The sequence below is a fragment of the Cyanistes caeruleus genome, chromosome 6 (assembly GCF_971803275.1).
Source record: "Cyanistes caeruleus chromosome 6, bCyaCae1.hap1.1, whole genome shotgun sequence".
Lineage (NCBI taxonomy): Eukaryota > Metazoa > Chordata > Aves > Passeriformes > Paridae > Cyanistes > Cyanistes caeruleus.
The window spans coordinates 58014326-58031546 of NC_141706.1; the positions used below are offsets into that span (position 1 = coordinate 58014326).

Consider the following 17221-nt stretch of genomic DNA (forward strand, 5'->3'; position numbering starts at 1 on the left):
AAGAGCTGTCCTGTTGCTAAAGTCTCATTAGAGAGAGTTTCTGTGAAAAATGTATAGGGAACTTGTATGACTATGTGCAGGAAGATTGTAGAGGAAGATTTCATTTATTTTATGTTACTAACAGCTTCGACAAAACTTGGATGGTCTGCTGAACCAACTGAAAAACTTCCCTGCCCGTTTGCGGCAGTATGCCTCCTATGAGTATGTTCAGAGACTTCTGAAGGGCTACATGAAGGTAAGTTGCACACATTTCTAAAATGCATGTGTTTTATATTTAAGTTCAAAGATGTAACTTTCTTTTCTTCTGTAGATAAACATGTTAGTCATCGAACTGAAATCCGAGGCACTTAAAGACCGACACTGGAAACAACTGATGAAGAGGCTTCATGTTAACTGGGTTGTCTCAGAATTGACCCTGGGCCAGATCTGGGATGTTGATTTACAGAGAAATGAAGCAATCGTCAAAGATGTTCTGCTGGTGGCTCAGGGAGAGATGGCTTTGGAAGAGTTCTTGAAACAGGCTAGTAGCAGCTCTTGTATGTACGCATGTAAAAGCAAACCTGAGGGTTGCTGTCAGATTGCTACTTGGGTCGTAAACTTGTCACTCTAAGCTGTTGAAACAGGTGCCAAGACTCCATGGTTTGCTCTGTTTTGGGGAATAGTTTAAAGCTATGTAAACTTCCTCTGTTGAAACTTTGATTATTTGGGAAAAGCAGTTCTTGGTAGTGACTGCAAAGATCCCACCTTGAACTGCATCATAGTCTCAATGTTTTTAACAAAAAGCTTGAGTGTAAAGCCAGATTCTTCAGGTAAAAAAATAGTATCTGATTACTGTAATTCATTTCTGCTTTGTAACAATGTTGGAGCAGAAATGATTGATGTCGTATCTGAAACATTGTTTTCTTCAGATAAGAGAAGTGTGGAACACCTATGAACTGGACTTGGTCAATTACCAGAACAAGTGTCGTTTGATTCGTGGATGGGATGACCTTTTCAACAAAGTCAAGGAGCACATTAACAGTGTGTCTGCTATGAAGCTGTCACCATACTACAAGGTAAAATGGAGAACAGAGCTAAAGAATTTTTGTTTATTTCTGCCTTCCCCTTCTGTTTAGTTTTTATTTTTGTAAGCAGGGGCTATATTCACTGTTTAAAGCTGACAGACTGTTAATTGTATATGCATAACTGTGAAAAAACTGTTTCCTCTAATAATTACTAGTAGTCAAACACTTAATAGTATTAAAATGAATATTAATGCAGTGTTTAAATTTCAGGTGTTTGAGGAAGATGCCCTTAGCTGGGAAGATAAGCTGAACCGTATCATGGCACTCTTTGATGTCTGGATAGATGTCCAGAGACGGTGGGTCTACCTGGAGGGTATCTTTACTGGCAGTGCAGACATCAAGCACTTGCTGCCTGTGGAGACCCAGCGGTTCCAGAGGTAACTTTTTAATTTTGTTCTTTTCTTTCCTCCCTTGGGGCACCATGTGGACAGGCCTGAAACTTCATGTCTCTTTTGTAGCACTCTCTTGAGTTGAAATACTGACTGCATTTTTATCTGGTACAGCTGCTGTAGATACAAGTTCATCAAGATGTGCAACTATGGCAGAAAACGTTTATAGTAAACAAGCTGATGTACAATTTTTAGAAGATGATTTGGACTCAGGTGCTTTCCTTGCTAGTTCCTGTCAGTTACTTCAAGGGTTTTTCTGGCATTGTGGCTGCAGCAAACAGATTTCTGTTGCTGCCTTTACTCTCGCCCTTTAAACATTATTTACTTCCTCTCTTTTTAGCTGGTCTGATCGTACTTACTCATTCCACACACATGCTTGCAGTCAGATCAAAGAATCATATTTATGCATCTCCTCAGGAAGTAAAGATAACTAGACCTGCCCTGGACTTCGTAGATTGAACATTACAAAGAAGTTAGATTTTGTTGTTGTGGGCTTGAGGTAGATAAAGAGGAATTTGGGGAATTTAGGCTTGTGCTCCCTGGAGCTGCTGCAACCATTAGTGGTGGGTGGTCATTTAGAGACAAATAACTTTAGTGTTCTGTAGGCCTGTGGTTACTGAGTTTGCACTAATGTATTGTGTTATTTTACTTGCAGCATCAGCACTGAATTTTTGGCACTCATGAAAAAGGTGTCCAAATCTCCACTTGTGATGGATGTTCTTAACATTCAAGGTGTGCAGAGATCATTAGAAAGACTGGCAGACTTACTTGGGAAGATACAGAAAGCACTGGGAGAGTACTTGGAAAGGGAGAGGTCCTCTTTCCCTCGGTAAGCAGTTGACTCCTGAATTAATCTCAAGTTTCTGTGCAGGAATTGGTTTACTGCTCTGTAAAGTCTCTGCCAGTTCTTCTGTGGTGCATATATATGAGATGTTATTACCATTTAAATATGTATTGTCTATATACAGAATTCAGTTACAGCTACTTCTCTGGAAGTGGGGCTGAAACTTCCTTTACTTGCTCTTCTATGGCTGGTTACAGGATTTGAATATTGCCTAAGGAACCATTGCAGCTGATTTCTGTAACTTGAAGAGCTTCTTCTGCCATTTGATTGAAGTACAGTGTCCAAATTGTCACAGTCCAGTATTTCGGTCATTGATTTTGACTTACCTGTAGTCCTCAACTAGTTTGTCACATAGCATGAGAAAGTAAGAGTGAGGGAGGTACTGAGTAGGAGCTCTTCATGGCTGATAGGCAATTCAGTGCCAAACTCTACTGTGGGTATTTCAGAGATGGATTAGTAAAGAAAATGATCCACACTGTGGAGCACGTATACGCTTCTGTATGGTACAGACCACATGAACTTAATGTGGACACTGAGGTATAACACTGAGGTATAACTGCTAGCAAATGGTTCATGCACTCTTGTAGTGTTGAGGAAATGCTTGTAGTGGCCATGGATGAAGCACAAATTATAAATTAAAAGTGATAGTTGGAGTTCTGATATAGATCTAATTTTATGTAATTAATAGGTTCTACTTTGTTGGTGATGAAGACTTGCTTGAAATCATTGGAAACAGCAAAAATGTTGCTAAGTTGCAGAAACACTTCAAGAAAATGTTTGCTGGAGTTTCTAGCATTATTCTCAATGAAGACAATTCTGTAGTTCTTGGAATATCCTCACGTGAAGGAGAGGAGGTACAGCTGCAGTATTTCTTTCAAAATAAAATTACAAAAATAGGTGAATGTGGGCTGACTTAAACCTTTAATACTTGCAGGTGCTGTTCAAAACACCCGTCTCCATCACAGAACATCCCAAGATCAATGAGTGGCTCACTCTTGTTGAGAAAGAAATGAGAGTTACCCTTGCTAAATTGCTTGCAGAGTCTGTTACTGAAGTAGAAATCTTTGGAAAAGCAACTTCAATTGATCCAGCAGTCTACATCTCTTGGATTGACAAATACCAGGTATTAATGTGGAACACTTAAGTATACTGCAGCTTGGTTACTTCAGCAAGGAAAACTATCTGATGAGGTTTTTTTACACAGGCTCAGCTTGTTGTGCTGTCAGCCCAGATTGCTTGGTCTGAGAACGTGGAGTCAGCCCTCAATGGTGGAGGTGGAGACAACAGTCCTCTCCAGTCTGTGCTAGCCAATGTTGAGGTCACACTCAATGTCCTGGCAGACTCTGTGCTGATGGAGCAGCCACCCCTTCGCAGAAGGAAACTGGAGCACTTGGTAAGTAAAAAACTCCTTTCTTTTTCAGGGTTTACAGGTGCGCATTTTTAAATTTTAAGGAAAAAATTGATTAGTCTAAGACTTAATATTCCTCCAGGAAGAGATTTTGTGCGAATTAAGCAATTACTTAAGGGCTTGATCCTTAATGTAGGTGGTGGTATTTTTTTACTCTAGTCAGCGTAATGCATGATACCATGTTATAGGCTATCTCAGTGAATTGATCTTGAAACTGGATCTTCCAGGTATGGAAGTTACTGATTTTTTTTCATTTAAATGTGAAATTTGTCATTAAATTGTTTATTATTGTAATCATAGTGTGCTTTTGTTTGTAGATAGGGATTGGAGGTGGGGGGAGAATTAAAATCATCCTGGGTTATTTCTAGAGGGAAATACTTGGTTTCTGGCAAGTAAAATACCAAGTTCAGTAGTGTAATGGCTAATTACAGCCTAACAGGCTAACTGGGCCAAAGTGCTTTGCTGTAAACTAGGAAAGTCATTAAGAACAGTAGGTGATATTATTAGTTTCGGCTTTGTAGCAAGAGATTTTAAACCAGAGACAGGTTTTAGGTCATGATTTCTAAGTGATGGCAATTCACTGTGCTAATCTGAGAAGCTGTAGGATTCCTGTCTTTATGAGGATGTCTTTCTTGGCTTTTATTGCTGTGGTCTTAACAAGTTACTTCATTCTCCAGATCACTGAGTTGGTGCACCAGAGAGATGTTACAAGATCACTGATCAAAAGCAAGATCGACAACTCCAAATCCTTCGAGTGGCTTAGCCAAATGCGGTTTTACTTTGACCCAAAGCAGACAGATGTGCTGCAACAGCTCTCCATTCAGATGGCAAATGCAAAATTCAACTATGGTTTTGAGTACCTTGGGGTTCAGGATAAGCTGGTGCAGACTCCTCTCACTGACCGCTGCTACCTGACAATGACACAAGCCCTGGAGGCAAGACTTGGAGGGTCACCATTTGGTAAGTTTGTGAGACAAGTGTATAAAATTCTTACCTTCTCTAATATATATGAGAATGAGTGGTTTAGGTCACTTAAAGAATCACCAGTGAGGTATCAGCAAAGGCAGGTTTAATATGAATTTGTAAACACAAAAAATTCTATGGCAAGGTTCATTCTGTTACTTACAGAATATATAGATAAAGCGCACAAGGAGAAATCTGATCTTAAAAAATCTAAAATTGTTTATGTGGAGACTGGGGACACAGAAGGATAAGCAGGGATGACAGTAAGGGATGCAAAGGGGTAAGAGAGACTACTGTTGGGTCACAAGGGTCCCTTGCCAAACTTAGCTTTAGACGGGAACAAATTTAGGTGTAAAAGATTTAGCAACACTTAATTACCTAACAATACAATAATAGCAGTACTTGAGCAATTGATTAATTTAAAACAAAATTATATTCAGTAGGATTTTCTATAAGCACAGCAGTAATTTGATGAAAAGTTTAGCTTAATTATAGACCTAAATTGGCAGCACTCATAAAGCACACAGACATGAAGTATGTGCAAAGATATACCTATAAAAAATTCCCCTTGAGTTCAGTGAAATACATCAGATGTCTTTGCATCTCTCCAGAAATGCAGGGTTGGGTGTCAAGGGAGGGGGGAGGTCAGTCCAGGTTCAGTTGTCAACTTTCAGTGGCAATCCTCCATTGCATACTGGAGGGATCACAAGCTCCAGGAGGCATTCCACTGGGAGGGAGATGCTGCATGCTGCAGTCCAGGAGATGTCAAAGGATCTCACTTAGGACCACTGTTTACAGAGCTGCAAAGTTACTGATTCTAGTCATCAGTAAATTTCCATCCTGGCCATGATCCAAATTGGTAGTTACTGGAACTTTTCTTGAAAAGTCAAACAAGAGAAATATTATTCTACATGCTCTGTTATTCAAGACAGAAAATATTGAACAGTAGCTTGTTAGACAGCAGAAGCTGTGAGTGCAGAGATGGTTTCTGATAAGCTCAAGGGGAGTTAACTGGTGCTGTTAATCAAAGCCTAACAAGCATTCCTGAGACTGTAGTGTCACTTGGGATGGGGTTTAGGGGGTGGACTGGGGAAAGGATGTGCAGCCCCACAATACAGTGTTAATGTGGACATGCAGAACACTTATAACTAAGATACCGAAGAACAAAATAGTCTTTTGGGGGAAGTTGAAACAGTTTAGGTTTTGTTTGAACCCTCTTGAAAAGGCACCTGCACAATCAACATGCTGGCAGATTGCATGAGCTGGCAGTGCTACTCAGATGATAAACTCTAAAGTATGTCCATCCCATTTCAAAAACAGGTCCTGCTGGTACTGGTAAAACAGAATCTGTTAAAGCTCTTGGACATCAGCTTGGCCGCTTTGTGTTGGTTTTCAACTGTGACGAAACATTTGACTTCCAGGTAAGCTGTTTGATTAAAACAATGTAGTCTTTGGTAACAAGCAGTAGGAATCTCTTCAAAACCCTGAAACGGCCAACAGTGTTTATTTTCAAGATGATTATGTGTAAATCCTAACTGAGCTGGTATCTGTGGGTCATGTAGAAGCTCTGTAACAAAAAAAAAATGCCTAAAGCAGAAGTAGGATGGAACATTGCTAGGGCGGGGGTTCTGGGTTTTTGAATAGGTAGTTCTGTAACAGCAAATCGAGGGAAAGGAAATACAGGAGCAGGGACTTAAGCCTGGCTTTAGGAAAGTATATTAGACTATGTAGTTTGCATTAATAGTACTGGTTTAATGAGGAACAGATGAGAGTGAGATTACTGAAGTAGCTGTACTATTACCAAATTATTCTTTACAACACAGCTGTGCAGTTTACCTCAGCATGTGAAGAATTCTTCAAAACTAAGAAAATTTATCCAGATATTTGAAGATTAATGATATCTTCAAACTTAGAACCAGATGAGATGTCTCTGTAAACTGTAACACAGCAAATTTTCTTCAGATGAAAACCTTGGTCAAGTGTATAGATAAAAAACAATATAAAAAGATGGAAAAGGAATCACTAAACTTTACGGACTCTGATGGGTTGCCCGTGTGTGGATTTTTTTCTGTACAGCTGTATTTTGACCAGATCAGGATTCCATTTAGCCAGCATTTGGCTTGCAGGGGTAGCTATAAGAAAATGCCTAAGGGGGAGTATTAATACCACAGATAATGTGATCCTTCCTTGCCCCAGCTCCCTTCCTCCATCTGACAGTTAAGACAATCAGGATGTCCCAGAATAAGTGTGTTACTCTGTTCATGCTCCTTTTCTTCATGTATCATTTCTTCCCTTAAATCCACTTGCACACTTGGTTCTATAACATCTTTACCAAATTATTCCACTGTGCACAATTACTACGCACTTCATGAAGGGGCAGCTTCTTTTTGTCTTTTTTTAATGGTGCTTAAGTTCTTGTAGTAGAAAAGACAGTCAATAATTGATTCCTATTCATCTGAAACCAGTAGATTCTAGACTTCCGTTACATTCCGTCATGTTGCCTTCTCCAGAATCTTACCTTAAAGGTTGTTCTTTATGTAGAAAGGTTATCATACTCTGGCCATCCGATTTGCTCTTCTGAAATGTTTTGTAATTCTTGTACCCTGCTTGTGATAAAGGACTAGGACTGCACCTGACTGTAATGGTATTGGCAAGCAAAACATTATGCAGTGGACTTAGTTTGCCTGTTTTGGAGCAGTACACTGAGTGCAGAAGAGAGTAATAGGGAGCTATGATCATCTTCTGTAGTTCTGTGAAGCAGTGAAAGCTGAACTTCAGAACCCTTTCATAACTCTTAAAATACTACAAATGCAGTAACCTACAAATAAACACAGCTTCTTCCTGCCTTGGATGCACTGTATGAAGTGGACTTCTCTGTTCCTTTTGCCAAAGCAACTGAGTGAATTTTCCCCTCTCCATGCAGGCAATGGGACGCATCTTTGTGGGACTTTGCCAAGTGGGTGCGTGGGGCTGCTTTGATGAGTTCAACAGACTGGAGGAGCGAATGCTCTCTGCAGTTTCACAGCAAGTTCAGTGCATCCAGGAAGCCTTGCGAGAGCATTCCAACCCCAACTATGACAAGAGTATGTAATTCTTCTCTAACTTCTTCATGTTGTTTTCTTGTTCAGCTACATTTCTTGCAAATAATGTAAAGATGAAGCTACTTTATTGCAAAACTTAAATATTTGATGTAACTTTCAGTTCATAGAAATTTATATTGTTTTAATTGCAGTAGTGGAGAACCTGCTGTCCATTACTATAGGAAACTAAAATAGAATAATGTATGACTTCAGTTCTCAGAGTGATGGATCACTGACTCAGGTATAACTAAATGCACTCTCTTTTCAGCTGCAACACCTATTACCTGTGAGCTGCTGAACAAACAAGTCAAAGTGAGCCCTGACATGGCAATCTTCATCACCATGAATCCTGGCTATGCAGGCAGATCTAATCTGCCTGACAATCTGAAGAAGTTGTTCCGTAGCTTGGCAATGACAAAACCAGACCGTCAGTTGATTGCCCAGGTCATGCTGTACTCCCAAGGTTTCCGTACTGCTGAAGTTCTTGCCAATAAGATTGTACCATTCTTCAAGTGAGTAACAAGTTTGGCTCCAGTCAGTAACAGTAGAACTTATATTCTTTACAACTCACTAAGCACATTGTGCAGCAGTTATTTTAAACAATAGTTTCAAGTAAAAAATTATATTTACCTAGTGTTATGTTGGTTCATACTAAGAATCAAATTGTATTTTGTCTCTTTCGTTTCTTAGGCTTTGTGATGAACAGCTGTCCTCCCAAAGTCACTATGATTTTGGCCTGAGAGCACTGAAGAGTGTTCTGGTTAGTGCAGGAAATGTGAAGAGGGAGAGGATTCAGAAGATAAAGCGGGAGAAGGAAGAGCGTGGTGAAGTTGTTGATGAGGGAGAAATTGCTGAGAACTTGCCAGAGCAAGAGGTAATGTGTGTGCAAAATTCTTTACTTCTGTGGTAGAGGATGCACACTAAATAATGAAAGTAATCCTTCAGTGTTTACCATTTAGTATTAAGCCATGTGAACAAAATAATGTTAGCTACCAAAGGTACTTTGATAACTTGAAATCACCAAATTAAACATGACTTCCAAGTCCCTGAATCACGGTGAAAAATGCATTCACAGGAGGTGGTGCATTCATGACACTGCTACTCAGCATCTTCAGCAATTAATTCCAAAAGCATAATGAAGAGACGTAAGAAAGACTTGTATAGACTGCAGATCAACAGGAAATCATTTGGTAGTTCCAAAGTTGAAACCAAATCAATAGCTGTTTTGACTAAGACTACCCTAATCTCATACTTAATCAATAAAATATTTAGTGAAGTATTCCTTGTCAAACACATTTGGTAAAGCGAACTTACAAAAAAATCTTCAATGAAATGTGACTCTCTCTCTGCAGATCCTGATCCAAAGTGTATGTGAAACTATGGTACCAAAACTGGTTGCAGAAGACATTCCACTGCTGTTCAGTCTCCTTTCTGATGTATTCCCTGGAGTACAGTATCACCGTGGAGAAATGACAGCCTTGAGAGAGGAACTTAAGAAAGTGTGTCAGGAAATGTACCTTACCTATGGTGATGGAGAAGAAGTTGGTGGCATGTGGGTTGAAAAGGTAAAATATAAAACTGAAAATGTAGGGCTGAAATTTATGTGTAAGACTAAATTTCCTTTTATATTATGGAGTTGAAAGCTTTTAAATTTTTCTTGTCTTAAACAAGCAATACCTAAAAGCTTAAATTAACTGCTGAAGTTAATTGGTACGTTATTACTTGTGTCACAGGTTCTTCAGCTGTATCAGATTACACAGATAAATCATGGTTTGATGATGGTTGGTCCCTCTGGAAGTGGAAAGAGCATGGCCTGGAGAGTACTTCTGAAGGCCCTTGAACGGCTGGAGGGTGTGGAAGGTGTTGCTCACATTATAGATCCAAAAGCAATCAGCAAAGATCACCTCTATGGTACTTTGGATCCAAATACCAGGGAATGGACAGATGGCTTGTTTACACATGTCCTGAGAAAGTAAGTTTTTAATAGCGCAAATACAAAATGGCTGGAACATTTGTACCTAGGATAACCTCACCTTACTGAGTCTTAATTCTCTACTTCAATGAATATTTCATTTAATATAGAATCATAGACAATGTGAGAGGTGAACTACAAAAACGTCAGTGGATTATCTTTGATGGTGATGTAGACCCTGAATGGGTTGAGAACTTGAACTCTGTTCTGGATGACAACAAACTTCTGACTCTGCCAAATGGAGAACGTCTCAGCCTCCCACCAAATGTAATGTTACTTTTTTTTACATTGTGTTTATGTGCTGTATATAAGCTTGTTGGTTTAATTTAATATATACTAGTGTTGTGCCTCTTTCTCATCACAAGCAAAGTAATACTGAGTTCAGATTACAGTTTGGTGGGGTAAGGGGTTTTTCTGGAAACATTTCATGTTACACTTTCTCTGACCCTGTAAGACAAAATGTGAATTATATAAATCTTACGGTAAATGTCAATAATGATGAACTTGCCTTAGGACCATATAATGCTGATGTTGATTATTCAGAGTCTAAATACGAATTTGCATATTTTAAAAGGTCTCTTTTTTCAGGGAAAGGGTTTTTGTACTGTTTCGATCTTGGTTGTTTTTACTCATAAGTGTTGTTTTAAATTTCTATTTTTCAGGTGCGTATCATGTTTGAAGTACAGGATCTGAAATACGCCACTTTGGCTACTGTGTCAAGGTGTGGTATGGTCTGGTTCAGTGAGGATGTTCTCAGTACAGACATGATATTCAATAACTTCTTGGCCAGACTAAGAAGCATTCCTCTGGATGAAGGTGAGGAGGAAGCTCAGCGCAGGCGAAAGGGCAAAGAAGATGAAGGAGAAGAAGCAGCATCCCCAATGTTGCAGGTATAACTTAGATTACATTATAGAATAAAGTAGTAAGAATGCTTGTCTCACAGGTACACCATACGTAGAATTTATGACAGCCTGTCATAGAAAATCTGACTTCCTCTTTACATATTTTTTTTTTCTTATTTTAAATATGAAGCATTGCAAACCTTGAACAATTTTTTTTCTTTCTGCCTGGTAGTCAAATGAGAAGCAAATGCTTAGAGCAGTGTTTGTCTCCCCCAACAGATTCAGAGAGATGCTGCAACAATAATGCAGCCATATTTCACATCCAACGGCCTGGTAACCAAAGCACTTGAACACGCTTTCAAGCTGGAGCACATTATGGACCTCACCCGCCTGCGCTGCCTTGGCTCTCTGTTCTCCATGTTGCACCAGGCTTGCCGCAATGTGGCCCAGTACAATGCCAACCATCCTGACTTCCCCATGCAGATAGACCAGCTGGAGCGTTACATCCAGGTGAGTGCAATCTGCTGCTACATGACTTCTGTGTTTGCCTAGATTTGAGTTACTCACTGAGCTTCGTTCCGTTACTCTAAAACCAATAGTTGGCTGTTGTTGCTTCTTCCAGAGGTACCTGGTCTATGCGATACTGTGGTCTCTTTCCGGAGACAGTCGTTTGAAAATGAGAGCGGAACTGGGAGAATACATTAGGAGGATCACCACTGTGCCACTGCCAACTGCACCCAACATACCTATAATTGATTATGAGGTAAACCTTTCTTGTGCTAGAAATGTTGCTGTCTCATTTTCTTAAAAGCATGCTTTAGGTTTTGGAGACAAACCTGGAGAATAAACTTCTAGACTGTCTTAAATTTTACATTTTCACACTCCAGCAAACAAGCTGCTTGTTTAAATAAACATATCAATTTTGATGTCACTTAAAAAAATCAGTTTAATTAAGGTTGAGCTGGATTCCTGTTCTAAATTGTATAATCATGTTTTTGTGCTTCTAGGTGTCCATTACAGGTGAATGGGTGCCATGGCAATCCAAAGTTCCTCAGATTGAAGTTGAAACACACAAAGTTGCAGCTCCTGATGTTGTAGTGCCAACCCTAGATACAGTTCGCCATGAAGCATTGCTGTACACTTGGCTGGCAGAACACAAACCTCTGGTGCTCTGTGGCCCACCAGGTTCTGGAAAGACCATGACCCTCTTCAGTGCTCTCAGAGCTCTGCCTGACATGGAGGTACACGAGAGTTGTTTGCGTGTGTGTGCACATGGGTGTGTGAATTACAGAGTAGTAGCAAGTCTTTAATCTTCTTAAGATTAAAGATAGCATGGAATTTATTTCCTAGCCAGAACTCAGTGATAGCTTTACCTCAGTTGGTCATGTGTATATATAGCAAAAAATAAAAATCATGTTGAGAATACAATTTCATTTCTCAAGTTCCTTAGCCTAAAGCTGCTTTCTTCTCTTGCCACTTCAGTAACAGAGGAATATTCCTGCCTGCGTTGAGCGTTCAGTTAAAAACCTGTGCAAATGTTTAAGAGTAGCTCTCATTTTTCTGTGTATTTAGGTGGAGTGACAGTTACATGAGGCTGTGATGTTCAAAATACAGGGTTGGGCAAGAAGCATTGCTGCATAGTAAATGGAAAACCTGCAGTGGGAAGCAGAGTATCTAGGCTGTGTATGGCTGTATATATGTGGCAGTATACCTGTAACATGGATGGTATATGTACTTGCATTGTGAACAGCTGAACATAGCAGGACTCCTGATACATTCTTTCAGTCCTTAGTGTATTTTAATTTTTTTTTCACTATTCTCTTTTTAAGGTGGTTGGACTCAACTTTTCAAGTGCTACCACTCCAGAACTGCTGTTGAAAACTTTTGACCACTACTGTGAATACAGGCGTACCCCTAATGGAGTGGTGCTGGCCCCTGTGCAATTAGGAAAGTGGCTGGTGCTGTTCTGTGATGAAATCAACTTGCCAGATATGGATAAGTATGGCACACAGAGAGTCATATCCTTCATTAGACAGGTTTGTTTGTCTTGCTAATCTACTGCATCACAACAGCTACCTGTAGGGAAATAAAATGTTCCACTGATTTGATTTGATTTTTGTTTTTGTTCCAGATGGTGGAACATGGAGGATTCTACCGTACATCTGACCAGACATGGGTGAAACTGGAGAGAATTCAGTTTGTTGGTGCATGTAATCCACCTACTGATCCTGGAAGAAAACCTCTGTCACATAGGTAATGTGTCTAATAAATTCTAGGTAACAATGGTACAGGAATCAAAACTCTGAAGCATTGATTATGTAATCTGTTCTTAATACACTTGTTTAACAACAGCTGTGCTGAAATTGTGTTCCTTGCTTTTGCACTATCTGCTGCTTGGCTCCTAACTTGACAGCCTGGCAGTGGACTCAGTTTTAGACTGTTGAATCACCTGTCTGAAACACTTGAGAATGGGAGCAGTCAAACCAACTACAATAGTTGCTGATTATTTTGAATCAAGCAGTTATTTAATTTTGGTGAAAGATGCTGAAGAGAATGCAGATAGTAATTTGACTTTCTGTACTGTGTAATATGCTAATCTTTCAGATTTTTACGACATGTTCCCGTGGTTTATGTGGACTATCCTGGACCAGCTTCACTTACTCAGATATATGGAACATTCAATCGTGCAATGCTGAGGTTGATCCCATCACTTCGCACATATGCAGAACCTCTCACTGCTGCTATGGTAGAATTCTACACAATGTCTCAGGTAACTTGTTAGGTGCAACTCCAAACTCCAGTTAGAAGGGCTTTCTTCTATGATGAATCATTTAACATGTGTTGTTGTTAGCCTTTCACATGGATAATATGTGTACAAGAACTCAACTAATTACTTGAGTTCTGGCAAAAATGACCAAATTATCCTGTCAGAATAATATCTTGCAATTGCAAGGCCTGTAAAAAAATATGGAGCAATTTCAAGATAAAGTAACTAAGTAAATTTAAATTTTTAGGAGAGATTCACTCAAGACACGCAGCCACACTACATCTACTCACCTCGTGAAATGACTCGGTGGGTGAGAGGTATATTCGAAGCATTAAGACCACTAGAAACCTTACCAGTTGAAGGGCTTATCAGGATTTGGGCCCACGAAGCCTTACGTCTCTTCCAGGACAGGTAAAAAATTCATGAGCTGGGGAAGCAAAGCCATAAAAAGTTGCCTACTGCTTGCCAACTTCCGTTAGAACGTCAAACTGAAGTGTGCTTTATATGTTAAATAGCTGAAATACCCGTGAGAGTATTTCCTTTCACTCCAGCTTGACTCTCTTGGGAGTTGTATCTGTACAAAGCAGAAATAGACTTCATAATGCTGCCATGTGGTGTGATCATATCCTCCCATTACAGAGGAATGTACTCACTGACTTACTTCTTTATGCAGACTCGTGGAAGATGAGGAGAGACGCTGGACTGATGAGAACATTGACATGGTTGCTCTGAAACACTTCCCCAACATTGACAAAGAAAAGGCAATGAGCAGACCTATCTTGTACAGCAACTGGCTGTCAAAGGCAAGTTAAAATTTAAAAAAAAAATAAACCCCAGAATTAAATCGGTTAGATGCAACTGAGTGATGCAGCTCTTGTGACCGTATTAAAGTGACAATCAGTGCCCATCATGCTGTTAAATTGATCCCCAAGAAATTTTTACTATGATTATCTGAAGTGAACTCTGCCACAAAGTTAGTAGCTGCTGTGCCAGGAATGCTATTGTAAGAGCTACCATGGAATGTAAAGGCAGTCTAAAATCAAAGATAGTGTGACTCTACCATGTGACAGTTATTCCTTACGGAATCTCTTGGATGAGGCAGTGACCCTTGAACAATACTGGTGTTAAACATTTTCTGGTGACCTGTTTTTTATAATCTGAATTGATCCATCTGAGCAACCTGTACAAATCCTGGTGAGTTTAGGCAAAAGTCCACCTAGCTTGCTACCCATCTCTAGTCAATAGTAAAAAAGGAAAAGTTGTTTAAAATAAATTGGAGAAGGAAGTAAGTCTGTAGTGCTACTTCCCAGTCTCTGGTAACTGGCAGCATGGGCTCAGCCTATGGTAAGTTCAGTAGATACAATGTTTAAACCCCATGCTGCTACCTGTGGCAGTTTAGGCAGTGGACATGTTCCTGTGCAAGTTAAATGAGTACAATGTTCTTAAGCTTTTGTAGAGGATTGCTACTTTAAGTGTTCTTGTAGTTCTGCTTTTGGGTACTCATAATTTACCCCTAAACTAATTTCCTTAATCTCACCTTCCATACTGTATTGACTGGTTCTTTTAGGATTATATTCCAGTGGATCAGGAAGAATTGAGAGATTATGTGAAGGCTAGGCTTAAGGTCTTTTATGAAGAAGAACTTGATGTACCACTTGTCCTGTTCAATGAAGTCTTGGATCATGTATTAAGAATTGACCGGTAAGTTCATATAATTGACTGGTGCTGCTTATATAAACAGTATTTAGAGTTGCTCTAAACCAGAGTAGCCTCAGTCCAGAGTAATGGAGCATGGTCTCATTGTTGTCTATAGAAAATAAATTGCCAGCCTCTAGATAGCATGATCCTATCTGGAGAAGGTGTGTCAGTTTTGGTAGTAACTTGAAGCTTAGGTGTTCTAGGGAAAGCTTCAGTAAGTTGCTAACACTTATCAATCACACTTGGTTGTGTTCTTTTTCAGAATCTTCCGTCAGCCACAGGGCCACTTGCTGCTAATTGGAGTCAGTGGAGCAGGGAAAACAACCCTGTCAAGATTTGTTGCCTGGATGAATGGTTTGAGTGTCTACCAAATCAAGGTTGGTGTGCTAAGTTTAACTTCTAAACACCTGTGAGTCAATACTCCCACTTGTATATTGACCCCTAAAATCCCATTAAAAGATAAACCAAAATGTTAATGACCAAAGTGTTAATACTTACCAGGTTCACAGAAAATACACAGGTGAAGATTTTGATGAAGACCTTAGGACAGTATTGAGACGCTCTGGCTGTAAAAATGAAAAAATAGCTTTTATTATGGATGAGTCAAACGTCTTGGATTCTGGATTCCTGGAGCGAATGAACACTCTCCTAGCCAATGGAGAGGTAAGAAGATTTTAATTAAGTATTTTTTGCACCTTTTTGCAACCATAAACTACAACAAAACTGTCTTTTGAATTAGGTTCCTGGTCTCTTTGAAGGAGATGAATATGCTACCCTTATGACTCAGTGTAAAGAAGGAGCACAGAAAGAAGGTTTAATGTTAGATTCACATGAAGAACTCTACAAATGGTTCACCAGCCAAGTCATCCGCAATCTCCACGTAGTGTTCACTATGAATCCATCTTCTGAGGGCCTGAAGGACAGGGCAGCTACCTCTCCTGCACTCTTCAACAGGTAATTGCTACATATTCCAACATGTTTTACAGGTACCATTAAAAAACTACTTTTGGGGAAGTCTTCATAAATGCTTTGTATTTCAGATGTGTCTTGAACTGGTTTGGAGACTGGTCAACTGAGGCACTGTACCAAGTTGGCAAAGAGTTCACAAGCAAAATGGATCTTGAGAAACCAAATTACGTTGTGCCTGATTACATGCCAGTTGTGTATGATAAACTGCCGCAGCCACCATCGCATAGGGAGGCTATTGTTAATAGCTGTGTGTTTGTCCATCAGACTCTTCACCAGGTATGTTATTACACTGCTTAACTTACACTTACCTCTACGCCATGGCATCATTCACCAGTTTCCTAAAAACTATAATCCTTGGCATCCAAATAAATTCTAAAATAGTGCATACTCTACAACACTTTGTTTCCTAAAGGCTAATGCTCGGCTGGCAAAACGAGGAGGCAGAACCATGGCAATCACACCACGCCACTATTTGGACTTCATCAACCATTATGCCAACTTGTTCAATGAGAAGCGAAGTGAACTGGAGGAACAGCAAATGCATTTGAATGTTGGTCTTAGAAAAATCAAGGAAACAGTTGATCAGGTATGTACCTTTAAAACTTTGACCTCTGTAAAGCTGGAGTGAGTAAATAGATCTCAATGCCCAATATGAATTCTCTCTTCCATCTTACAATCAATCTTAGGTGGAGGAATTGCGGCGTGACCTAAGAATAAAGAGTCAGGAGCTGGAAGTGAAAAACGCAGCAGCCAATGACAAGTTGAAAAAGATGGTGAAAGATCAACAGGAAGCTGAGAAGAAAAAGGTAAAAATTTTTGTTAAATCTCTGTGCATAGCAATTACTTTATTTACAAAACAGAGCCTACAGAGCAAGTACTGGAAGAATTTCAGCTTCTAAAAAGCAGTATTTTATCTGTGAAATTTCCCTATAGGTTATGAGCCAGGAGATTCAGGAACAGCTGCACAAGCAGCAGGAGGTCATTGCAGACAAGCAGATGAGTGTGAAAGAAGATCTTGACAAGGTGGAGCCTGCTGTCATTGAAGCTCAGAATGGTATGTTAGCACCTCAAGAGATCACACTGTGGTCTTGGGTCTAAAACTGGTCTGCGGGAATGTGTTTTCTTGTGATCCGAGTTGGTCCTGTCTAATAAAAGAGTAGGCTTTTAGCATGGGGCTGAACAGAGTTGAAGAAATTCCTTTTATATTCACAGTCTTTGAGCTGTG

At 39.7% G+C, this 17221-nt stretch overlaps 1 protein-coding gene across 1 annotated transcript in view; it reads left to right on the plus strand.

Moving 5' to 3' along the window:
- The window catches only part of DYNC1H1 (dynein cytoplasmic 1 heavy chain 1), a 45106-nt gene that overhangs the window by 12821 nt on the left and 15064 nt on the right, over nt 1-17221 (plus strand). The window contains exons 19-51 of the mRNA XM_086892131.1: nt 125-235; nt 311-520; nt 909-1055; nt 1275-1441; nt 2109-2282; nt 2986-3151; nt 3232-3420; nt 3502-3690; nt 4383-4665; nt 5989-6089; nt 7592-7751; nt 8017-8260; nt 8439-8622; nt 9101-9313; nt 9482-9720; nt 9831-9987; nt 10383-10610; nt 10842-11072; nt 11185-11325; nt 11570-11803; nt 12392-12598; nt 12694-12815; nt 13167-13332; nt 13577-13740; nt 14003-14132; nt 14897-15030; nt 15290-15404; nt 15529-15690; nt 15767-15981; nt 16068-16272; nt 16409-16582; nt 16683-16802; nt 16930-17050. Of these exons, the coding sequence (XP_086748257.1) occupies nt 125-235; nt 311-520; nt 909-1055; nt 1275-1441; nt 2109-2282; nt 2986-3151; nt 3232-3420; nt 3502-3690; nt 4383-4665; nt 5989-6089; nt 7592-7751; nt 8017-8260; nt 8439-8622; nt 9101-9313; nt 9482-9720; nt 9831-9987; nt 10383-10610; nt 10842-11072; nt 11185-11325; nt 11570-11803; nt 12392-12598; nt 12694-12815; nt 13167-13332; nt 13577-13740; nt 14003-14132; nt 14897-15030; nt 15290-15404; nt 15529-15690; nt 15767-15981; nt 16068-16272; nt 16409-16582; nt 16683-16802; nt 16930-17050 (5803 nt within the window). The remainder of the gene's footprint in view (nt 1-124; nt 236-310; nt 521-908; nt 1056-1274; nt 1442-2108; nt 2283-2985; nt 3152-3231; nt 3421-3501; nt 3691-4382; nt 4666-5988; nt 6090-7591; nt 7752-8016; nt 8261-8438; nt 8623-9100; nt 9314-9481; nt 9721-9830; nt 9988-10382; nt 10611-10841; nt 11073-11184; nt 11326-11569; nt 11804-12391; nt 12599-12693; nt 12816-13166; nt 13333-13576; nt 13741-14002; nt 14133-14896; nt 15031-15289; nt 15405-15528; nt 15691-15766; nt 15982-16067; nt 16273-16408; nt 16583-16682; nt 16803-16929; nt 17051-17221) is intronic.